Raw genomic sequence first — 24,055 nt, 5'->3', positions numbered from 1 at the left:
TCAAAGACAGCCTCAGCTACTTAGTGAGGCTCTCAGCAACTTAGTGAGACCCTGTTTCCAAATAAAAAATAAAATAGGTCTGGGAGTATAGCCTAGAAGTAGAAAAGTCCCTGGGTACCCCCAGTACCACACACACACACACACACACACACACACACACACACACACACAAAATGTACCTTTTCCTGAATCCTTTAAGTGTAAATTGCATACATCCTAACAATTACCACTAACTACTGTAAATCTTAAAATGGGGACACCCTCGTACATGAATACCATATTGGTACTGTGTTTAGTACCAGTAATTAGTAATAACATCAATTATTCTGTAATATGCAATATTCAGTTCCTACTCAAATTGCATGAAACAAAAGTTTTTATATGGGTCGGTAAATGGAGATGGTTGGCTAGTAGCCAGTCTTTTGGCGTGAAAAATCTAAGGCAATTAAAAGGAAGTTTTGGTGATTAAAAATAACGCATGTTTATTTGAAAGGTTTAAAGGACAAAGTACTCTCCCCTGCTCCCCTTCCTCCCGTGCCCTGGGCCAGTTTAGTGGGTCTCGTTCCGGGGGGGCTGTGCCCTGCAAGGCTGCTCCTGTGGTCTGCAGCCTGGCCACGGCCTCTCTGTCAGGAAGCATGGCCACATTGAACCACGTCTCTTCCCTCCAGCACCAGCAGCAGGTGGCCCAGGCGGTAGAACGTGCCAAGCAGGTCACCATGACGGAGCTGAACGCCATCATCGGGGTACGTGGACTCCCCAATCTGCCTCTCACCGTGTGTATAGCCCTTTATTTCCTCTCATTTACCATAACCAGAGATGGACCCTGACCTTAGCTGGCCTTAAAGAATGGCGGCCCCAGGGCTCCGGCTTCCAAATGTCCCCTGGGTTAGGATCTCTCCCTGGCTCCCGTGGCTTCCCAGTTCCTTCCAGTCTCTAAATTAAAGGCATGCCTCATGCCCACCTCTGAACACCTTGGCCTCGGTGCCCCTGCCGTGGAGGAGGGTGGGGCCTGGGATCACCCTTGAGGCCAGGCTGGCTGATCAGTGATGGGCGGCCACCTCATGCCTCCCCCGGGGCCTGGCTGCCACTTCCTGGCAGAGGTCTGCCCTTCTTCGGCCACCTGGGGTCAGAACTGTCTCTGCTGAACTGTTGATGTGTACCGTGCTGTGGAATTTGGTTTTTGGGTCTTGCTGTACCACAACGCTGAGCTGCATGGCCATCCTCAGCCCTTGTGAATTCCAAAAGGGGTACCTAGCCAGGTCCATGTAGAAGCCCCTTCTCACCTGGACGTGGGGGATTATACGTCCAAGAGTGCTCTGTAAGGTCTGCTCGCTCCAGAAAAGGAAGCCAGATCTCTCCCCTGCAGCAGCCCTGCCTGGCTCACATCTTTAGTGCGTTTCTTGGCTGCAAATAGCATCCTTCTCCTGCTTTGTGTCTTTGGTGTGAGGCTAAGGATATTTTAAGATAAACACCTGAGGAACAGCAGTTCTTTTAGTGTGACTTTTGGCTGTATCTATTTACCTTCTGTCCCCTAAAACAAAGGGGGTAAGTGGGACCACTGTCTCCCATCCCATCTGCAGACAGCCCAGCCGACATCCCCCAGGCAGCTTCTGGAAACAGATTCCAGGGCAATTGCCCCACAGTTCTTTTCTGGAGATCTGCGGTTGGGGTTGGGAATGTGTGTTCCTGAAGTCTTTCAGATCATTCTGAAGTATAGGCCGGAAGAGCAGTGGGCTGTCTGGCTGAGGTCCCTTAATCTTAGCATTTTTTGGGACACTGGTCTTCATTATTCCTCTTTCTGTTTTTATGTGAAGTCATCATTTCAAGGTAGAACAGAAGGCCTGGGATTCTCTTCTGCTTAGGAGAATAAACGGTGACTCTTGGCTTTTCAGTGTGAGGCAGAAACCGGAGGCCCGTGTTTTGAGTCACGGTTTTTCCCTCTGTGACCTTGGGTGGGTCCTTTCTCTTCCTGGGGCCTCAGTTCTGTGTCTGTAAAAGGAGATGTTGGACCAGCTCATCTATCTGGTCTTTCCCAGCTTCTACCAGGATTGCCAGAAGTTCAGAGTCAGCACAACAGGGCAATGCCTGTGGATCCCGATCCCCTGTCTTGCATCGGGGAGACCCAGGCTGGTGACGGAGACCTTTGGTGAAGGCAGCTGCCCTTGGACAAGCTGCTGGCGCTGCTGGGGGTGAGGGGATGGAAGCTCGAGTCTGCTTTGGATCCTGGCAGTGCTGAAGAAGAGTAGAAGACCCTCACCCACTGTGTGGGAGGGGCAAGGAGTGTGCAGACAGGCACTCGAGGAGGGAGGCTCTGATGCTCGAAGGCAGCATACCCCAGAGAAGAAATCAGAGTTTGAAATATCTTCAGTGATCATTTTGACCTCAACACAGTTAAAACCTAGGACCGGATAAGTCTTTGTTGTCCTGTGCCTTGTAGGATGTCGAGCAGCGTCCCAGGCCCATAACCCCGGGTTTGCAGAGCGGCCCCAATGCACGTACTTGTTGTACCCAGAAATGTTCCTGGACGTTGCTGTTGTCTCGGCGGGGGGCGGGGGGGGCAAAGAGGCCCCTGGTGGAGAACCACTGACCTAACCTGATGGCCTTGCTTGTAGAGATGTTTAGTATCCAGGCCAGGTCCAAGACCCAGGGCTCTTCCACCTGCCCGGTGCAGCCCGGTGGGCAGGTGGTGTCCTCTATGAGCAGCTCCTAGCCCGGTGGTTCTCTCCTCTGAAACTCCTCTGATCCTCATCCTCATCCCCTTTCAGGCCTCTTCTCCAGGTTTCCAGGCCGAGTTCTTCCATCCTATACCGAGGCCCCTGCTCTCCCTCTGTCTCCTCCTTTGGAATTAAAATCCTCTTATGAAAATCTTTTTTTTTTTTTTAAAGTTTTAAGAAAGGGGTAAAGTTGGGGAAGAAGCATGGGTTGTGGATTAGCTCCACTTCCTTTAAGTAGTATTTAGGAAGCTACAAGTTAGGTCAAGGCAGCTGGAGGCAGATATTGGAATTCAATTAAAGCCGACGAGTGGGGCCTGTGACCCCCATTTTCAAGGTAATTGCTTCTCGGGCTCTGAGTGAATGCAGCCATCCCCCTGTCATTAAGCAGGCAGCCGTCTAATCGCTGTGCCTGACGGAGCCTCACAGGCAGGAATTATGGACAGCTGAGGCACACTCCGGCTGGGAGCCGTGCTTGACTGCACTCCAGCGAAGGAGGCCGCTAATCTAGTCAGGGCGGCTTTTATCTCCTCCTGGAGGAGAGAGGAAGGCAGGCACGCCGCTGAGCTGCCTCTGGAAAGTGAAGGGGGGAAGCACGTGGGGGGCGGAGGGCAGAGGATAGACAGCAGAAGGGCAGGCGCCCAGGCCCACCTGGGCTTCTAGGTGGCAGCCGGTGGCTACTCACAGGCACTGTGGGATTCGTCACTCTGGAAGGAGACATAGGCGGGCAACTTGGTTAAGGGGTTAGCAGGACTTTGGGCAAGTCACTCTGTTCCTTCTTCCAGGCCTCAGTTTCCCCACTTATGAAAAGATGGAGAAGGACTAGGCAAGTGTTCAGGAGTCTACTCCAGTAGGTTTTTTGGCCTCCCCTTGCGCATGGAGTTGAAGGAGTCTGAGTTAATATATACGTAGCCTGATATAGATGTAGCCAGTGTCATATTTACTGGGATTAGACACTTTCTGGGTCCAAGGTCAGGGTGGTGTGTACGGAGAGGAGCGGGAAGGAGAGCTGGAAGGAGCCAGGCTTACGGCCAAGCAGGTCCACAAGGAATGCGTGTCCACCTGGGGGACGGAAGGCCCAAAGGTAGTCTCTCTTCTCTTTGGGGCTTGGCAAGACTCCACTGTAGACCTGTTACCATCGCAAGCCCTTCTCCTGGGATCCACATTATAGAAGAATCCTTAGAAGGATAAGATTCCTCAGCACGAGCAGGCGGCCATCCCAGATCCTGGGAGCTAATGTGTCCACCGCATTGAGAACCTACTTTTCATGGTGCTCTATGGTGGGTCAAGGTCTTTTGCACTGGGAGGTGGAGAAGCTCTTGCCTACTTGCCCACAGACAATTTGATCTGCATTCTCTGAGGAATTATTAGTGGAAGAGAGATTGTAAAGCATTGACTTGAGAGGAAGAGGGAGGCAGTGGCTTGTCACAAACTATAGAAGGCACCCTGAAGCCACACCTGAGGTCTTTGCGTCCATGACAGCGGTGCTGGTGAGCTGGAGTCAGTTGGTCGAGTTTTACGGGGTTGGGGAGGGATAGTTAGGAGACTGTGCCTTAAGTCTACCAGTTTCTCCCAGCCGGGCAGCTGGGGCACAGCGGGGCCAGGCAGGTTTGGGTCCCGACTCTGGTTGCTGCTGGCTTATTGCAGTCCTGCAGCCCCTGGAGCCTGTTGCCCCTCTCTGAAGTGGGGATAATGGGTTGTTTTGAGCTTGATTCCATGTGCAGCCGTGGTGCCCACCAAGCTACCGGCAAGAGAAGAACAGTCAGAGGCCTGGCCCTTCTGGGAAGCTCAAGGTGTTCACTTTTCACATTAGGACCCTGCCTTTTCTTCCTTTGGTGAGAGTCTTAGGCCAGTTTGGCTTTGAAAATAAAGCGGTTAGACAACTTCGCTAAGTTTAACCTAAATCACAAACCTCAGAAATGAAGCATTAAATCAGCTAGCAGAGGCGTAAAGTGTGAGAGGCATAATCCAGTTACACAGTCTGCAGGCAAGATGGCCCTTCAGCCTCTCCTGTGGGGGCCATACCCACCGGGTCCAGGCCGGGCACCTGACGCAGGTGCAGAGGGCTCTCACGTGCTCCAGGAGGCACAATCTCAGAGGTTGGTATTCCCGCATGAAATGTCCAAGGAGGAAGGAGGATTCAAAAACTCTGGGTTCCAGGCTCCTAGCCCCTCTTTTGGAGTAGGGACGGAAGTGGAGGCAGGCGGGCTCAGCCTGTGGAATCGATGCCATCTCTGCGTGGAGAAAGGTCCCAGCCAAAACCAGCATCCTCTCACTCTAAGGCCAGAGGACGCGTTATAGGGGACAAATACAGCCTGGGGATGGTTCTGCCCTGCCTACCTCCCAGGGCTCCAACTGTGGCAGAGATGGAGGGTCAAGGCAGATCATTACCAGCAGCCCCTACCCCACCCAATCTGGGGGAAAGCTTGCTTCACCTGTATGGGAACTGTGAGCCTTGCTGGAGGCTCACAGCCTGTCTGCCTTGTCTGACCCTGCAGCTCAGAGTCTGCTGGGCTAGTCCTGACTTTTTTCACATCACCCCAGGGGAGGCCATGGGCCATTCTGGCTGTGCAGGGTAGTTTGCCTTGAAGATGACTCTTCAGTTGTGCACAGAAGATTCCTTTCCTCTGCTCAAAGGTTATGTTGCGCCCCAAGACACAGAGGCAGAAAAGTATTGTCTCGCTCCCAGAAGCTCAGTAGCTTTGAAAGCCACTGTTTGCTGTGGAGCTGCTGCCGCCTTTGTTCCAGGTTTCTGGTGGTGGCTCCCTGGTTCATGTTCTGGGGAAGCAAGGCACCCCACTAGCCTGCTGCTACTCTTTCTAGCTAACAGCTCTAGCTGCCTCTCATTGGACCTCAGGAGGCACCAATCGGGGAGGCCATCAGTCCTACCTTTGCAAAGTACGTCTGCGGACTTCTCAGCCTCTCCATTTATACCTTTTACAACATTTTACTTGTTCACACAGAGGAATCCTGCCAGACACTGCTAGAATGCTGGGATGCTTAAGACAAAGGCCCCATCATCCTGGAAACTATAAGTCATGAATCACGCGCCAGGATGAAAGGGATGCTTGTGTCTGTGACCCATTCATCAAGTCTGCTAACATTGCTCTGGTACCTGCTTTGTTTCTGCGTGCAGTAATGCGCATGATCCTTGCACAACTTGAAGAGATGAACATCCACTTTGATGTTCATGTGTCAGATGAGGAAGCTGGGCCCAGAAAGGTCAGCTGACTCCACCAAGAACTCGTCACTGATAAAAGATAGAAATGGAAGTCGACCTCAGGCTGTCTGGCTCCAGAGTCTAGGCTCTTAGAACTCTCAGTAGGGAGACCTTTGTTGTGACCAGGAGGATGGGGAGAGTGTCCAGAGGAGGTGTCATTTGGACTGGGCAAAGTTGAGTTGGGACTGTTGAACTACTAGGTCTTTCCCTGGGTACCTGTCTTCTGTAAGTTTGGCTCTACCCTGAGTCATGACTGGACAGAGTTAGCCATGTTCACAGCCAGCAAAGCCGTGTGTCTCTTCCTCAAGGGATCTGCTTGGTTCTGTACTCTGAAAAGTGGATTCGATGTGTCCACTCTTGGTTTCTGGGATTTTATGAAGTGGTTGTCATCGGAAGAATGGTCGTCTCCAGGTTTAAAACCAAAGGGGCTCCATGGCAGATTCAGAACTGGGTCTCCAGATAAAGTTGGATAGTCCACCCATACCAGGGAATGCTAAATAAATAGTCACTCAAAAAGACAGGCTGAATTCTTCAGAAGACCTACGTTAAAATCAGATTATAGCTGTATGGTTGTGACCATTTGTTTAGATTTACATTTAAAATGTGTGGAGTTTTATAAAGTCAAATCTAGACAGTAACATTGGAGTCTTCAAGGGTGGGATCAAAGGGCAATTTAAAAAACTTTAAAATCTCCACTTATTTTTAGTATTTTCTTCTAATGCACAAATATTGTTTTTGTAATAAAATATACTTCCCATCTTAGAGGAATCTCTTTTGATCAACTGGGAAGGTTGGATGCCTGCCTAGGGCTCCTGGGATCCTGACTCCAAGGGCCAACTTAAGTTTTGTTTCTGCGACAGAGTCTGGGGCAAATCTGGGGTCGTAGTCTTAAGAAGTAGGTCAGACTACCTAGGACCAGGACCCAGGGGTAACCTCCTCGAACACCTGGCAGCAGACCTCCCAGAGGTGCACTTCTGGTCCTGAGCTATGGCTTCAGGTGCCATCCTTCACCCGGAGCTGAGCAATGGGGCCCTCCAGGACCTGGACTGCCATGGCTTCTTAACTTTGGTATGGAGCCAGTTGAGTAGTTGGCAGCTTACTTGGGGAAAGTGGTTTGACCCTTGACTTGTAAGCCTTCCTCGTGCCCCTTTGTGTGTCTGCAGTGTGCAGAAAGCCATTTCACATAGCAGCAAGCTCCTGGAGTACACAGCAGGGTCTTGGAGCTTGTTAGATCTTCAGGAGTACTCACTCTTTGGATGAGGTTGGTGATTAACAAATTTGAGTCCAAATCCCACTTAGTAGTGGCGGGACTTGAGCCAATTACAGCTGCCCACTCCAGCCCCCTAGTCATCCTTTTGCCACCTGTTAAGTAGGCACAGCCCCTTCTGTGCCAGGTGATTGGAAGGATTGGAGGTTGCCTGGGCATTCACACAGGCATTCAGTAAGCGCTGGTTCCCATCTCTTGTGCTAGTTAAGGAGAAAGATGTGTGTATAGGTGAATTCCCAAGTATTCCTAAGGTCCCAGGCACGCCTAAGAAATACTTGGCTCTGTATAACCTGCTCTTCAATGCCCATGGCTCTTGGCACAGTCTTAATAATACTAAGGGATAGTCAGCTGTGGTTGATGGGAAAGTACAGAGGTTGCCTAAGCTGGTCCAAGATCATTGCTTGGCTGTGGGAGAGGGAGGGGATGAGTAGCCCTGAGGCTGACGTTTGGACCTGAGGGAGCATAGTAGTGGATTGAGGGTGGAAAGGAGAGAGAATTGTTGATGTCTGTCTGGTTCTTAGAGCAGAGGGTAGCCATTGTAAACTCTAGGTCAAGGCTAGCTGCTGACCTGATGCTTCACGCACAGTGGTTGTATGCCCTAAGCTCCACGCACACATGGCACCGTAATCCTTTGTGTCAGGTGCTACTTTCCCCATTTCACAGATGAAGAAATTTGAGGTCCGGGGAGTTGAAGTAACCTGCCCAAGGCCTCACGGCTAGTAAGCGCCAGAGCTGGGATTCAAATCCTCATCCATCTATTGGCAAACTCTCTGCTGTTCCCAAGGCCCCCCTGCCTGTCTGTGGCCAAGCGCACCACTCATTCCAGGGGCCTCCAGCTCATTGGCTCATGGCACTTCTCTGCTGTGGCCTGCCCCACCCTGGCTCTGTAATAAGCCAGGCTTGGGGTTCTTGGGACTTAGGGAGTCTTCCCCAAGAGGCAGCTTCAGCTGGGGGGCTCTGGCTGCTAATGTTGAAGGCATGTACGCATGAGCTCTGAGATTACAAATGGATTCCCCTCAACTGAGAGGGAGCCCTGATGACTGTGTGGTTTTATAAATGCATGCATTATTTATCCTGGGCTTGGAAGCAAATATTGAGAAATTATGTCCTGAAATGGGTGTGGGCTGAGGCTCCTGAAGACATAAATCGTATATTTAAATTGCAGTCCATTAACAGATCTCCTCTGGCGAGCCGAGCTTGTGTGCTGAGCTGGGGCAAAGGCTGTGTGGGGGTCTTGTCCACGCCCGGTCCCACTCGGCCATGCTCATCACCAACTTCATTGCAGCAGCAGCAGCTCCAGGCGCAGCACCTCTCCCATGCCACCCATGGCCCCCCAGTCCAGCTGCCACCCCACCCATCAGGTCTCCAGCCTCCTGGAATCCCCCCAGTGACGGGGAGCAACTCGGGGCTGCTGGCCCTCGGTGCCCTGGGCAGCCAGGCCCACTTGGCGGTGAAGGACGAGAAGAACCACCATGAACTTGATCACAGAGGTGCGATTTGAGCTGGGGACGGCTGGGCTGGGCTGGGTGCCCGTGAACCCCAGAGTGAGTGGGCATGGTAAATGCCATTTCTCCAAGACCAAAAATTGGCCAACCATTTGGAGCCATCTGTTGAATCCCTGGTACATGAAAACCAGGCCCCCATTCTTTCCCATGCCCCAATCCAATTTGTGCCTGGTGTCCATGCCCTGGGAGATAGCTACCCATTCATCCGGGGTACCCCCCGTCTTCCTAGCAGCGCCCCTGCCTGTCCTCAAGGGCCAGCCCAGCCCCTCTCCTTCACGGTGCCTTCCTGGTCAGACTCTGGGGCCTTTTTCAAATTTCCATAAGAGCTAAAGAATTAAGGCCACAAGACAGCCCTTTGTTACTACCCCTTTATGTTCTATCCCTGGAAAATGGTTTGTCCTCACCAAGATTGCCCATTCCCTGAGGACAAAGGGCGCGTTTCTGGGTGTTTTCCTAAGCTGCCGTGTCTCACCAGTGCAGAAGCTTCAGAACGCAGTCCATAAGCGGCGTTCAAGTCAAGATTTATTGGCTGACCACGTTTAAGTGGAGGTGGGGAGTACATTCCGGCAGGGGATGATTAGCATAGAAGCCCCACCCCCCACCCCAGCGCTTTACCCAGGCCCTTACCATGAGGACCAGGGAGCTCAAGGGCATCAGATCAGGAGAGGAAAGGGCTCCACTCCCCGGCAGACCCACTGTAAAAGTTGCCAGCTCGCACACCCTGCCCGCACCTACTTACTGGGCTAGTTTGCCTTTGCCTTTCAAGTTCCCTGGGCCCAGGGGCTTCAAGTGTCACCATCCTGTCCTGGCATGGGCCGTGTCCCAGGAACCAGAGGCCAGGCTTTTTGTTCCCATAGCAGAATGGTCCTTGGCAGAGGAAGATGGGCTTCCACAGCCGACAGGAGAATGAGGAGCTGCTGCTTAGCTGGGCAAATAATCAGGCTCCAGCTTCCAGGGTCATCTTGGCAAAGAAACAGAGAACTGTGTTAATTAAAAAGACAAAACAGAAAACTCCCCAAATACGTATATTTTTTTTACAATACTGTTCTCAACTCCCAGATTCTAGCAGTGTTTGACATATCATGATCCTTCCCAAGCTTGAGACTTTAAAAACCTAGCTGGTTAAAGAATAAACTGGTACCCTTCTGGCGTGCCAGGGAGACTAGGCTGATGGCCTCCCCTGACTTGCCCTAGGGGACTGGTGGGGGCAGGGCACTGAAATTGGCATAATTTCCAAACTGAGAATCATCACCTAAGCGCCCTGCCTTAGCTTATTCCCAGAGAATAACCAGGCAATGAAATGGTTTTAGCGAATCCCATAAAAAGCCAGTTGGACTAAGGAAACTGACCCTTTTCCTTTCTTTTTTGTCCCTTTTCTTGGGGGTCCTGACCTTCCTCCTGTCCTGGCTTTCCTTCCCTGAAGAGAGAGAATCCAGCACGGTAAGTGTCGGTGGTCTGTCTGATCCTGTACGGGTATTTTGAGGGTGCTGGAATGGGAAGGGGAGGGACTGAGGAGCTCCTGGCATGGAGGCCCATTCCCAGAACTGGATTCAACCCCAGCCTCAGGGTCCTCAGTCTGCTCTGTGGACTGAGCTGAGGGTTTTTTGTTGTGTGTGTATGGGAGACCTGGCTTCATTGCTTATATGCTGGCAACAATACCCCTTTCCTGGTGGAAAGAGATAGAGTCATAAAATAGGAGTTTCTGTTGAGAGTAGCCTTCAGTATGAAAGTCCTCCATCCCTCCAGGCTTTGGGTCCATTTACCAAATTAAGAGCTCGGCTAAATGAGGCCTCCACTGTATGGAGCGATTGGCCAGGGAGGCCAGCCGACCAGTCCTAGGTCAACCAAGGACCCAGTCATGGACCGGGGTTCTTAGCGGTCACACAGGCTGGAGGCTTCCTGTGTGATCCTGACTCCTCAGTTCTTTCAAGTGCCGGAGGTTTCTCCTTGTTCTGAGCTTTTACTCGGTGTAAGAAAGTGCTAGCAAGCAAGCATGAAGGCCAGGCCGCCTGCATGTCTGCCAGCTCTGAGATTTGTTGTAAATCTTTCTGATCACACTGAGGCTCTGAGGTTCTGTTTCAAGTGAATAAGCCTTCTGAATAAACGCAGTGGAGTCTGATTAAAAAAAGAGAGAGAAATCCTCCAGCGATTAGCAAAGCTATTTTATTCATCGCCAGCCTCCAATCTGGGGCCATCTGATCTGTCGGGATGGCTTTGGTTCTGACCTCGTGTTAAGTAGGACTTGGAAGGCCAGACAGTCAACCAGCCATCGAGACAGCAGCCTCCTTGGGCAGCTTCCTCCATCCAGACCCACCGTCCCCTCCTGGCCCTCCCTGCACCCAGGTGGAGCTTTCAGACCTCCCATTAGAAAGAACACGGCCATTTCCTCTCACCCTGCCTATGTGCTCAGAAATTCAGGTCCGCATTTGGGCCCGGGAATGGCTAGGTAGGGACGAAAGAAATAAATGAAGCTGAAAATCCATTTTGATTGCTTTACTGTTGATCCTCCAACAGTGGCTCTTTTGGAGAGGCAGTTTGCTTGATAGAAGTCAGGCTGCCTTGACACCTTTGGGCTTAACTCTCCTTCCAGCTTCATTGAGACCTGGGATGACTCTCGTGGTCTCTCTGAGCCTCAGTTTCTTTATGTGTCCCAGGGGGATAATTCCTGCCCAGCTGGCTTCTTGGCTCTGCCAGAAAGACTCCTTAATCTGCACCTGGGTGCAGACCGCCTGGGGAACAGGGACCTCCCGCAAGGAGCTGAACTCTCTCTATAGTGTTTGCTGACAGGGGTGCACGCTGGGCTCCCAGAGCATGGGGGCCACATGTGGGCCCCCGGAAGGGGAATGGGATGAATCAGATGCCATCCTGGACTGGGGCTGGGCCTGGTGGAGCCTGGCCGTGAGCTGTGCGCATGTGGCGGCGGCGGCAGCGGCAGTGGAGGGTGTAGACTGAAGTAATGAGCCTTTGGAAGCCAGGTTGTCAACAGATGAGGCCTAGGGCAGGAAGGACAGGGCTGTGTCAGAGTGGGAGGGGGGCAGGGGAGGAAGGGCTGGAAGCTGTCCCAGAGGGGTTAGTCTGGAGTCCAATTAGAGGTAGCTTCATTCATATTTCCTTGCCTAGCCGAAGCAATAAAAAATACTTAGGTTTTTGGCCGCCTGCCAGCCAGAGGCGGGCTGGATCGATGCCGCTAAATGCCTGACATGACTCTCCGGTAGCGGCAAGGGTTTTCAGCCTGACTGCATGAGAAGAAAGAGCTCGCTGTTCTCCGGAGCCACGCACCGGGTCGCGGGGAGAAACACGAGCAACCGCACGCCCCCCTCCTCTGCACCCGCCCGTCCGCCTGCAAGGGGCGGCCAGCCCGAGGGGGCTGGAAGCATTTCTGCTTAGCACGGGGTGGCCGCCACCATCGGAGGAAATGAAATGACGGTGATTTTTCTGCCCGCGCTTGCAGCAGCTAATTGAATTGCGGCTGTGCGCGCATCGCAGCCGCTCCGTGCGGCTGTGGGAAGGTTGAGCTGCAGTTCCATTATGACCTCCATTTTTTTCTTCAAGGCTTGATAACTCTGCCATTTTAATTTGCTTCAGGCAGAAACTTGGCAGGGAAGGGCTGCCCAGAAACCGGCTTAGGAAAGGAAATTAAGTTCTGCGGCTGGCTCCTGCGCCGTCCCCCAAACACCGCCCGCCGGCTGCCCTGCCTGTTCCCTCCCAGCAACCCTTGCCCCTGGGCCAGCATTGGCCTCCAGCAAAAGAGGGAGAGGAGAGCGAGGCTCATCCCGCTGGCCTTTGATGCCCTTCCTTCTGAAAAGATGCCTCCCGATGTCCCCACATGACCCCAGCATCGTGTCTGCATTGCCTGGGGCTGTGGCCCAGCTGGCCATTTTCTTTACTATAGCTAGACTATGAGCGCATGCCAGGCAGGAGCTTGTCTCGTTCATTCTGCCACCCCCTGGCATATAGTGCCAGGCCTGACCTAGTGTGGATGCTCAGAAAATGGTAGATGGGAGAGAGAGAGAGAGAGAGAGAGAGAGAGAGAGAGAGAGAAAAGGTGTAGATAGTTTGTGTTCTTAGAAGGAGTAAACCTCAGCAGTAGCCCAAGGGGCATCAGTCCCTCCCTGCCAGTGGCTTCCTGCTAACAGCTACAGGACAAGCTAGGCCTCCGGGCTCCCAGGACTACTCCATTCCCAGGCCTGCCTGCCACGCTTTTCCTGCCTCAGCTCAGGATTGCAATCCCCAAGGATTCCCATTGTCCCTTGCTCTAGTTGAAAGAAAACGCCTCTTCCCTGCCAGAAGTGCTGGGGGTTTATTGGTGTTACCTCCTGCTGGATGACCTGCTCAAGGCACGTTCTGCAGCCTTTCTGAGCCCCTGCTTTCTAACACAAGGCTCGCCTCCTGCTGCCCTGTGTGTTGCCTGTCTTTCAGGGGGAGACGATTTGTGATGTTGGGGTTTTTGTTGACCCTGATGTGTCTCCAAGTAGGCTGTCCCCAGTTGGTGTCCATGTTTAGGATGCTTCCTCCCCACCCGTCTCCCCATCCCTGTGGGCTCATGGTGCAGGGTTGTGTGTGGTCCTGTCTGTTGGCTCAGATCCAGCCTTCGAGGCCCAGTGGCCAATCTTCCTCATCCTTCCTTTGAGCAAATAAGTGTGGCAGGCCTGCAAGAGGATGGTGAGCCACCCCAGATCTCCCTGCCTCCATGGGGCCTGGCCTCTCAGGCCAAAAGGTAGAAGGCTCTTAGGCCTCACATAAGGCTACTTAATATAAATTTGCTTGCTGCAGAAGAAAATTGAGGATCTATGGTGGATACTGGTAATCCCAGCTACTGGGGAGGCTGAGGCAAGATGATCACAAGTTCAAGGCCAGCTTGGGCAACATAGTGAAACCTTAAAAGGGGCTGGGAGTGTGGCTCAGTGGTAAAGCACTTACTGAGCATGCACAAGGCCCTGAGGTTCCACCTTCAGTATTGCAAAACAAAAAGAAAGAAGGATGCTCAGGGGCAGCTCTCTGAGGTGCGGATGGAGGGACTGGGAAGGGCTCAGCTCCTTGCGGGAGGCTCCTGGTGAGCAGATCTGCAGATACAGTGGAGGTTCCCTCTCCTTTTCTGGCCTCTCGTGCCACCTGTGTTTAACTGTCTTGGAGGCCTCGTGAGATGTAAGACTCAGCACAAGCTTTTGGCCTTGAATCCTTTTCTTCCAGAATAATTCTGTGTCGCCCTCTGAAAGCCTCCGGGCCAGTGAGAAGCACCGGGGCTCTGCAGACTACAGCTTAGAAGCCAAGAAGCGGAAAGCAGAAGAGAAGGACAGCCTGAGCCGATATGTACGTCTGTGGGGGCAGGCAGCCCTGGGCTTCACTGGGCAGGACGGGGCCCAGTCTGACCGAGCTGTGGCCCAAGCCCTCAGGGGATGGACAGTGAGTGGGAGAGGAACTGGTGCAACGGGGGCAAGTTGTGAGCACCTGAGCCACTGAGCCATCACAGGACTCCCAGAACCCCAGTCTGGTCCAGGGCACTGCCCCTGGTGGCCCCACACATTGGCCTTGCAGTCCTCAGAAGCTGTCCCAGGCATTCAGCCACTCAGCCAAGGCTTTTAATAGCCTTAGAAGGTGATGCCTCCTGGCTAGAATTCGGCCACTGTCTTCACAAGTGTTTGCCAGGCCGAGCAGGACCTGAGAGGCAAGGGGCGTCGTGCACTGAGCCCCCCTCAGCTGCCGAGTGTGGGAAGCTGAGATGACAGTCAGGCAGCCTCCTGAGTGATGGCTTTGGAGATGAGTTAAAGGGCAGGCTGTGGGGGAGGGGCTCAGAACTGTGGGGATGGGGCAGGTGTCCCTGAGTCACCTTTGGGCATGGTGGCAGAGGAACTACAGGCCCTGGAACACTGCTGGCAGAAGGCACCAGGTGCAGCATAAGCCTGGATTCTGGTCCCTGGAAGTGATTTCTGCCTTTGTCAGAAGGACTCCTCCTTTTTTTTTTTTTTTTTTTTTTTTTCTTTGTGGTACTGGGGTGGAACCCAGAGGCTTTCTACCTCCGGGCTATACTCCCAGACCTATTTTCTATTTTATTTGGAAACAGGGTCTCACTAGTAAGTAGCTGAGGCTGGCTTCGAACCTGTGTGATCCTCCTCTCTCAGCCTCCCAAGTGCAGGGATTACAAGCGTGCGCCACCATGCCCGGCAGAAGGACTCCTTCTGACAGTGGTGGAACTGGGTGGTCAGGGCCTGGCTGGCCTGGGGAGGACGTGGCTCTGACTGGCCGGTGGGCTTCTCTCTCGGTTACAGGACAGCGATGGGGACAAGAGTGATGACCTGGTGGTGGATGTTTCCAACGAGGTAAGGGCAGGCCCAGGTCACAGGGAGTTTGGGGTGGTGAGCTCCGGATCACTTGACTGAGTAATACACCGAGGCCGCTGCTCTTTGGTGTCAGGCAGGCAAGAGAAATGAGTAGTGCTGGGCTTTGCTGCATGGTGGCAGGACATTTGTGGGTGCTGAGGGCCTCCTGTGATCCCAGTTTGGGGTCACCTATTTCTTATCGCCCTCCAGGTCAGCCCTGCTCCCTCCCCATCTTGATCCCCTCAGGGGGTCCGCTGCGGCAACATGGGAGTTGCTGGAGAGAATCTTCATGAGGCCAAGTCTGGCCTCATTAGTTTGGGTCTTGAATTTGTGTTTGATCTGGGACAGGCCACTCCTCCCTGCACCCCAGGCAGACTCAGTCACCCCGGGGTACGTGTGGAATGAAGAGACCAGACTAGATGGAGAGCTAGTTGCCACACTTTGAGGCCCCCAGTCCCCAGCTAAGCTCCTCTCCCATCTCCTGTGCCCCCTCTGATCCCATGCCCAGGGCAGGGAAGACTCTAGCCTGGTCCTGGCTCTCAGAGCATCATCCCTACATCCCTTGTGATTCCAGGACCCTGCGACGCCCCGGGTCAGCCCTGCACACTCCCCTCCTGAAAATGGTCTGGACAAGGCCCGAGGCCTGAAGAAGGATGCCCCTACCAGCCCCGCCTCGGTGGCCTCGTCCAGCAGCACACCCTCCTCGAAGACCAAAGACCTGGGTCATGTATGTGGGCTCCTCCCTGGAGGCACTCTGAGGAGCCAGGGGAGGGGGTGGGAAGTTGGGGGGGGCTAATTGTGGGGAGGTGTGGTGTAGAAAACCTGTGCCCAGTTCTTGGGAGAAAGGAATGCCTGTGGCTTCTCTTGCATCTCCCCTCCTAGAATGACAAATCCTCTACCCCTGGTCTCAAGTCCAATACGCCAACCCCAAGAAATGACGCTCCGACTCCAGGCACCAGCACGACCCCGGGGCTCCGGTCGATGCCAGGCAAACCTCCAGGCATGGACCCGATAGGTATAATGGGTAGGCACCATGCGGCTGGGCAGGGCTGGTGGAGGGGAGGCCAGGGATGGGGCCATGTGGACGGGCCAGAGCACATCGAGTGTGTCTGAGCTGGACCTCCCCAAGGGCCTGCCCTTGGGGGCTTCATGGTCTGGTTTACCAAGGACATGGATACCTGAGCCTTCAACACAGGGTTTTGGGGGCCACTGCTGGGCCAGGTGTATAGAAGGAGGGAGTGTCAGATCAGGGACCCCAGACTTGCCCCCACCCCTGTTGCTAGTTTATGAGACTCTGAACAGCCTCCATGTCCTACTTTGTAAAATGGGATAGACATGCCGGGCGTGGTGGCGCACGCTTGTAATCCCCACACTTGGGAGGTGGAGACAGGAGGATCGCGCAGACTTGAAGAGACTTAATAGGCTTAAGAGACCCTATTTCCAAATAAAAATATAAAAATAGGTCTGGGATTGTAGCCGGGAGGTAGAAGGGTTTCCAAGAACCCCAGTACCACCAAAAAGGGGGGGGGGCAGACACATCTCCCCACTGTAACCTTCTTGGCTGAAGATTGGGATCCGGGTCAGGCGGGTTCAGCGCCAGAGGACTGTCCAGAACAGCATCTATGGAATGCAGAGGCCCGCCTCTGGGCGAGGTGGTAGCAGGGCTCTGTCTGGCAGGAGGGGCCCACTCCCCTGGATGCCCACCTCCCCGCTGATACCCACCTCCTCTTTGCAGCCTCGGCCCTTCGCACCCCCATCTCCATCACCAGCTCCTACGCGGCACCCTTTGCCATGATGAGCCACCACGAGATGAACGGCTCCCTCACCAGCCCCAGCGCCTATGCCAGCCTCCACAACATCCCACCCCAGATGAGCGCCGCCGCCGCCGCTGCTGCCGCCGCCTATGGCCGATCGCCAATGGTGAGCTTTGGAGCTGTACGTAGACCTTTTGGCTCCTTTTTGGGGACTGGGCAAGGGAGTAGGGAGCAGCTGGGAGGTGGAGTGGCATTCCCTACGTGCTTAAAGAGGAAACTCAGGTCAGCAAAACCAGACAGCTTTCCTGGGGAGAACATTTATGGGAAAGTTGGCCTTAGCTGGAGGGATACATACTTTGAGATCAGCAGGCCTGGTTCCATGCTTACTGGCTTGTTAATTGCTGTGCAGCCTCCCTGGGCTGCTGCTTTTTTTATTTTTTATTTTTTTTATTTTTATTTTTGAAACTAGGGATTGAACCCACTGGCATTCTACCTCTGAGCTACACCCCCAGCCCTTTTTACTTTGGACACAAAGTGTCCCTAGGTTGCTGAGAGCTTTGCAATGTTGCTGAGGCTTCCTGGAGCCTGCCTGCCTTCTATCTTAGCCTCCCAAGTACTGGGATTCTAGGCATGCAGCACTATGCCCAAGGAGCAGCTTGGGCTGCTCCTGTCTAGTGTGGGATTCGGGGCTGATGCATTCTTTCTGCCCTGGTGAGGAAATGGAAATCCCAATAAGAGTTGAGTGCCATGCACAGAGAAGGGCTTTGGTAACTGGTTGTTACAAGAGTTGCCTGTCATAATGGATGAATAGTGAGGGTCTGGGTTGGTGGAGAGGCCCCTTTTCAGGGCAGTTTCTCTCCTTACTTCCTGTGCCTAGGGTAATCCCCCTTTCTAATTGCCAGGAGGATCCTGGATCAGAGTTGGGGGTCTGGACTGCTGCCTCCCCCTGCCACCTGGCTGGTGCTGGGAAGGCCGGGCTGTGCAGGGCATGAGGGCAGAGGAGGAGCTGTGGAGGGGCTGCGAGGGCACCTCTAACTGAGGCTCCTTCGTCTTTCTTCACAGGTTGGCTTTGACCCTCATCCCCCGATGCGGGCCACGGGCCTGCCCTCCAGCCTTGCCTCCATTCCTGGAGGGAAACCGTAAGCTTTAGCTGTGTTTCTTGCATGCTTTGTAGACGGGCAGGGGAGGGCATCCCCCGCCCCCACATCAGGTCGCTTGGGTGCACCTCCCTGTGGAAAGGTGTCTGTCACTCCAGAGACATTTAGACTAGCTTGTCGCCCCAGGACGCTGCTGCCAAGTCACATTCCCAACCAGCCCCCCAAGCCTCCCTCTAATTGAAGGGTGATGAGTATAGAATCACCTGGCTCTGGGAAGGAAAGGAGCGCTCCTGACCGAAGTCCATAGAGCTGCCGTACTTGCTAGGAAGGTCCCTGGCCCTGCTGCTGTTCCATATCCCTTTCTGCCTCCGGCGTTTCCCACCCCCTAGGGCACACTTTCCCTTTGCCCCTCACCTCTGTGGTCGCTGGGAAATTAAAAGGCCGAGCAAATATAGGTATATGCTTAACACTCGTATGCAGACACACTCCTCTGTGCTTCTAGGGAGCTCACATCAGCAAGGAGAATCTTAATGTGTGGAGGAACCACAGTAGCGGGCAGGCACCCCGTGGCTCGATGTGTCCCCCACAGTTTGCATTCACAGGGGTGGGCAGATCCCTTCCTTCGCACCACTGGATGCTAAGCCAGGGGGTGGAATTTAGCCCTGTCCTTTCCAGGCTTGGCATGATGAGAGGCTTTTTAGATGGTGAGAAAGGGCATCCTATCGTACCTGCAGGGCTTGTGATCTGGTTTAGAGCAAGGATGTGTCCGTGGGAGTAAAATTCAAGAATGGGACCCTCCTTGCAGATGAGGTTTGGGGATTTAAAAGATTTAGGGTAAGGAAGCCCGGAGGCAGGGCTACTGGTAGGGTCATATGTGTTGAGCTGGGCAGGGCCGTAGGAACTAGGGGAGGTGGGGATCGATGGCTCACAGTGATGTTTGCTGCCGTTTCAGAGCATACTCCTTCCACGTGAGCGCTGATGGGCAGATGCAGCCGGTGCCCTTCCCCCACGACGCCCTGGCAGGCCCTGGCATCCCGAGGCATGCCCGGCAGATCAACACGCTTAGCCATGGGGAGGTGGTGTGTGCCGTGACCATCAGCAACCCCACACGGCACGTTTATACAGGTGGCAAGGGCTGCGTGAAGATCTGGGATATCAGCCAGCCAGGCAGCAAGAGCCCCATCTCCCAGCTGGACTGCCTGGTGAGCACCCCCAGGCTACAGACATCTCCAGCTGTTATAGGACAGTGAGCGGCCTGGGCCAGAGGGGAGAGCTCATGGACTTGACCTAGCTCAGCCCTGGATTGACTGAGCTGCTTTGGGCTGGCGGGCCTGAGGCCTAGTTTTGCCATCAGCGAGTGGGGATGACCCTGATCTCCTGGAGTTTTTGAAGGTGGGAAAGACTGAAGGGGTGTGAATTTCAGATGCGACACAGCAGCTCCCATGTGTGGGGGAGGCTGCGAGCTTAGGTGGCAAGGGTGCTAGGTGTCGCTAGATGTGACTTTGATGGTTCCCAGGAAAGAAAGTGTGGGCGGTCCTTAACCCTGTCCCTTCTCCCTCCAGAACAGAGACAACTATATCCGCTCCTGCAAGCTGCTCCCCGATGGGCGCACGCTCATCGTGGGTGGCGAGGCCAGCACACTTACCATCTGGGATCTGGCGTCGCCCACGCCCCGCATCAAGGCCGAGCTGACCTCCTCGGCCCCCGCCTGCTACGCCCTGGCTATCAGCCCCGATGCCAAAGTCTGCTTCTCCTGCTGTAGTGATGGCAACATCGCTGTCTGGGACCTGCACAACCAGACGCTGGTCAGGTAAGGCTGTGCTAGAGTGGCACCTGGCTGGCCCAGTGCGTTTTGCTTTGACCTTGGCCCTGAGGTCGCTGGAGGATGGCTGGAGTGGCCTCAAATGAGGGGAAGTGATAGCTTGGCTCCTCTCAAGGGCTCCTTGGCCCTGGGAATTTGGAGAAGGCGGAGCCAGCATCAGTGGAGATGGCAGAGCTGTGGGAGAGACCAGGACGCGGAGAAGCAGCCTCACTTGGTAGTAGGATGTGGGACCTCCGGGGTAGCGCTGCTGCGCTCCAGTCCCATCTCTGCAATGACCCGTGCCAGTCACCTTACCCCTTTGTGAGCTGGGCACAGGGTGGTGTCCTCTGGGTCACACGGCAGTGGGCAGCAGTGCCCAGCCTGGGTCGGCTCTGGGTCCCCACTGTGTTGGTCAAGTGGTCGTTGAGCTCGGTCGTGTCCGCGGCCTGCAGTTGCTCAGGGTGAGAAGCTAGGTTAAGCAACTGCAGGAGCAGTGTCCTGAAGGTAGGGGCTGCTTTCTCCTTGTGACTCATCTCCGATTCTCCAGGGCCTTCCTCACCTTTGAGCTTCCGGTTCTGTCTCCTACAGAGCAGGGTGGGCTCACTAAAGGGCCTGTGCTAGGTCCCCTGACTGCACTTCTTTTCCAGGGGACCTGACCCTGGGCAAGGCCCAGGGAGTGAGGTGGAAGCCCCAGCCTAGCGCTGCTTCAGGCTCACTAAGGGCTCACAGCACAGGGTGCAATCCTGGGCCTCGGTTTCCTCTTTTGCTGGCCCAGAGGCAGGGCTGGCTCGCTCTCTAGATGGCTCCCAGTCATCCCGGCTTTCCCTGGGGCTCATCCCTCCTCCCTGCTTGGGCTTTATAGGCAGTTCCAAGGCCACACGGACGGGGCCAGCTGCATAGACATCTCCCATGATGGCACCAAGCTGTGGACTGGGGGCTTGGACAACACGGTGCGCTCCTGGGACCTGCGGGAGGGCCGGCAGCTGCAGCAGCACGACTTTACCTCCCAGGTGTGCACCCGGGACCCTGCCCTACCACGGTGCATTGCCCCTGCCCCTCCGGGGCCCTAGCATCAAGCTCAGGACAAAGGGTCCCTCACAAGGCCATCATTGCCAAGAGGCTTGAGGCCACCCTGGGCCATGTGGGAAGGCTCCCGGAAGAAACAGCAATGGAACAGTGGATGAGGCCTTGGACACGGGCTGTAGGGATTCCACGCCACCTCCTCCTTCCTGGGATGGCAGCAGTAGCTCCCTCCTGGGTCTAGTATGAGCACCTGATAGGTTCCCTGGGCGTGAGCCTGGCTCACAGCAGCGTTCAGCAAGCGCCAGGTGTTGGTTGTTATTTTTTTCAGTTTAATATCTTGGTCTTACAGACTTAGTACCTTAGTACTAAATTTCTCTTGCTCACTTTTTTCTCAAGGAGGGAAAGTCACAGAGGCAGCAACCTTCTTGGGAGTGAAGTGTCTGTGCCTCCCTGTTTGGACCCGGGTTCTACCCCCTCCTTCCTAGAGTAGATCCCCGTACACGCCATAGAGGGGGGCCCTGGGGTGGTGGGCATGCGTCCTCGGGCTTGGCGTGCCAATGGTGGCAGTCCTCCGGACCCGAGCCGGATCCGGGGAGCTGCCCGGCCCCGGGGGCAGAGGGCGCTGAGCTGCCATGTCCCCGCAGATCTTCTCGCTAGGTTACTGCCCCACCGGAGAGTGGCTGGCCGTGGGCATGGAGAGCAGCAACGTGGAGGTGCTTCACCACACCAAGCCCGACAAGTACCAGCTGCACCTGCACGAGAGCTGCGTGCTGTCCCTCAAGTTTGCCTACTGTGGTGAGCCCGGGCCCAGGCTGCAGGGAAGCGGGAGTGCAGGGCCGCGTCCTGGGTGCGGACGAGGGCCAGAGCTTAGAGAAATGCGCTCAGCCATGTGAGCTGGGCCTCAAGCCAGGCTGGAGCCGTGGGCTGGGCACTTCAGCGCCCCATAGGGATCTGCTCCTTCATCTCTGCCCCATACGTGCAGGTGTTACTCCCAGGGCACTGAGCTCTCGGGGCCCTGGGCTCTAGAACCCCTCTTTGGCGCCCTAGAGCTAAGGACAGGAAGCAGCTTAAGTAGATTTCCTAGTGGTTACACCCAACAGGCCCAGGCTGGTATGCAGCCTCTTCCTCCATTGAGAGCTGTGTGGTTGCAAACACATCTCACCCTCTCTGAGCCCCATTGAGTGTTCTTGGCTAGAAAGAGTGCAGTGCCCACCTGCGGCTTTGTGGAGGATTTGTGTGTTAACACATTCAGGCACCTGGAGGGGCATCCCCCTGGAAGTAGAGTCTGCTGGCTGCCGTCTTGGACGGGTCTCCAGAATCCTTGGCTCTGCTATTTCTAGTACTTGCTACCTCCTTCCAGTAGTAGATTGACTTTAGTGACTTCACCAGGAATCTTTTTTTTTTGGTGGTACTGGGGGTGGAAGCCAGGGGCTTTTCTACCTCCGGGCTATACTCCCAGACCTACTTTATACTTTATTTGGAAACAGGGTCTCACTAACTTGCAGACAGCCTCACTAAGTAGCTGAGGCTGACTTTGAACCTGCGCGATCCTCCTGTCTCAGCCTCCCAAGTGCTGGGATGACAAGCTTGCGCCACCACGCCTGGCTTCACCAAGAATCTTTTAGGAGAGTGTCATCACCCCAAGGAACCACAGATCTTACCTTTTCCTCTGCTACCACACTCAGTTGCGCCCCTCGGCATTCTCTGGGGGTCCACCTGCAGCCACTTGCGGGCAGGTCTTGCTCTAGAGGGCAGTGGGCCATGGCCTGATGATTCCTTTGCCTCCTGTCTGCAGGAAAGTGGTTTGTGAGCACTGGGAAAGATAACCTCCTCAACGCCTGGAGGACGCCGTACGGAGCCAGCATCTTTCAGGTACCGCCTGCCTCCCAGTCCTTACACTGCCAGGCCAGGCCAGGGGTGGTGGGGAATCATGGGAAGCAGAGCAGGGGGACCCTGGAGCCAGGAGCAGACCCCTCCTCCAGCCCCTTTCCTGCCCTTTCTTGATGGGGACCCGAGATGGGGTCTGCAGAGGAGAGGGCTTGGGGGCCACAGCAAACACTGCCACTGATGGCTTCGGACTCCTGAGGGTGAGGGTTTTTAACCTTGGACCTGGGGGGATCTAGAGAGTGAGGAGGAGGAAGTGCTTCCTGCTCTGGCCTGGGCACTGCCCAGTGTCCAGAGCACACAGCAGCCCTTTTCAGCCATTGTCACGTGTTCAAACTAGGAGCACCATCCTGGCGGTCCAGGGTGAAGAGGGGCTGGGGAGGGGCAAGCTTTCAGGACATTCTCCAGATCCTCTCAACAATCACTCTTTGACATGTGAATCACACTCCTGAGCTCTTGGCAGCCAAAAGGCTAACTTTCTGACCCAGGGCTGAAACGTCTAGTGTGCCCATGTCACACATGCCCCTTTCAGAGTCTCTGGCTACACGCGGAGCACTTCAAAACTCTGTTCCAGTCCTTTTCCTGGCTTGTGGGGCTGAGGGTCTGGCCATGGACACCTGCTCTGGCTCAGAAATGCTCCTTCCTGTCTGTGAACCCAGAAGAGACACTCATGCCAGGTGTCCTAGTTCCATCCTTATAAGTTATTCTGAGGATCCCCTCGGAGCCTGCTGATGGGCTGCTTCTGTGGAGGGGCCGGCGGGAGGGCCTCACGGAGCGTGATCTCTGCCCCTCAGCTGCACTGCGCTCCCTGGGCGGGTGCCACAAGGGGTGAAGCAGGGTGATTTCATTCAGAGAACATCGAAGAGCTGTGAAGGACTCCAAAAATGAATTCCTGTCTTTTTTTCTTCTCCCCACGCCTCCCTGCTTCTCCCCTTGTCTCCCTCCTCCAGTCTAAAGAATCCTCATCTGTCTTGAGTTGTGACATTTCAGCGGATGACAAATATATCGTAACAGGCTCTGGTGACAAGAAGGCCACAGTTTATGAGGTCATCTACTAAACAAGGACTCTAACCAGGCTGTCAAACTCTGGGAGAAAGCGCCTCGGCTCTGACAGGGGGACCCCGGGCGCGGCCCCCGAGGACCGTGGAGGACAGGCCGTGAGCAGCTCCGGGCTGCGCTCTGGCCGGCTGAGAGGGCGCGCACCGTCTCGGCCTGGACTCCTGCGCATGGGTTGATGTATCTCACAGACTCGGATGGACCTTCTCCTCCTCCTCCTCTTCCTCTTCCTCCTTAACAATGCTGGCAGATACTACAAATAGATTTATCTGGAGGCTTATGGCTCCGATCCCCACAGATACCCTCCTGAATCTTTGTCTCTTCCTCCCCTTCTTTCGACCTGTCCCCTCCCAGCCTTGGGTCTGGGGATGCTGGAGGGGACCACGTCGTGCTGGGGAGGGGGAGGATCTTGTTCCCAAT

At 54.7% G+C, this 24,055-nt stretch overlaps 1 protein-coding gene across 6 annotated transcripts in view; it reads left to right on the top strand.

The window, feature by feature from the left end:
• TLE3 (TLE family member 3, transcriptional corepressor) overlaps positions 1 to 23,637 on the top strand; it is a gene marked incomplete at both ends in the record, with an annotated part of 46,379 nt that extends 22,742 nt beyond the window's left edge. Inside the window, 15 exons of one of the 6 annotated variants that reach the window (XM_080691070.1) lie at positions 669 to 743; positions 8,484 to 8,688; positions 10,127 to 10,143; positions 13,894 to 14,013; positions 14,970 to 15,020; positions 15,595 to 15,747; positions 15,903 to 16,008; positions 16,756 to 16,955; positions 17,837 to 17,913; positions 18,824 to 19,073; positions 19,434 to 19,681; positions 20,535 to 20,682; positions 21,340 to 21,490; positions 22,491 to 22,567; positions 23,530 to 23,637. In XM_080691070.1, coding sequence (XP_080547196.1) covers positions 669 to 743; positions 8,484 to 8,688; positions 10,127 to 10,143; positions 13,894 to 14,013; positions 14,970 to 15,020; positions 15,595 to 15,747; positions 15,903 to 16,008; positions 16,756 to 16,955; positions 17,837 to 17,913; positions 18,824 to 19,073; positions 19,434 to 19,681; positions 20,535 to 20,682; positions 21,340 to 21,490; positions 22,491 to 22,567; positions 23,530 to 23,637 — 1,986 coding nt within the window. Of the gene's footprint in view, positions 1 to 668; positions 774 to 8,483; positions 8,689 to 10,126; positions 10,144 to 13,893; positions 14,014 to 14,969; positions 15,021 to 15,594; positions 15,748 to 15,902; positions 16,045 to 16,755; positions 16,956 to 17,836; positions 17,914 to 18,823; positions 19,074 to 19,433; positions 19,682 to 20,534; positions 20,683 to 21,339; positions 21,491 to 22,490; positions 22,568 to 23,529 lie in introns of all 6 variants that reach the window. The other 5 variants (XM_080691069.1, XM_080691067.1, XM_080691068.1 and 2 more) reach the window with 5 other exon arrangements.
• Between the last annotated feature and the right edge of the window lie 418 nt (positions 23,638 to 24,055).

Source organism: Muscardinus avellanarius (genome assembly GCF_963383645.1).
Source record: "Muscardinus avellanarius genome assembly, chromosome: 3".
Lineage (NCBI taxonomy): Eukaryota > Metazoa > Chordata > Mammalia > Rodentia > Gliridae > Muscardinus > Muscardinus avellanarius.
The sequence above is the reverse complement of the archived record's forward strand: the minus strand, read 5'-3'. Positions and strand labels throughout refer to the sequence as shown.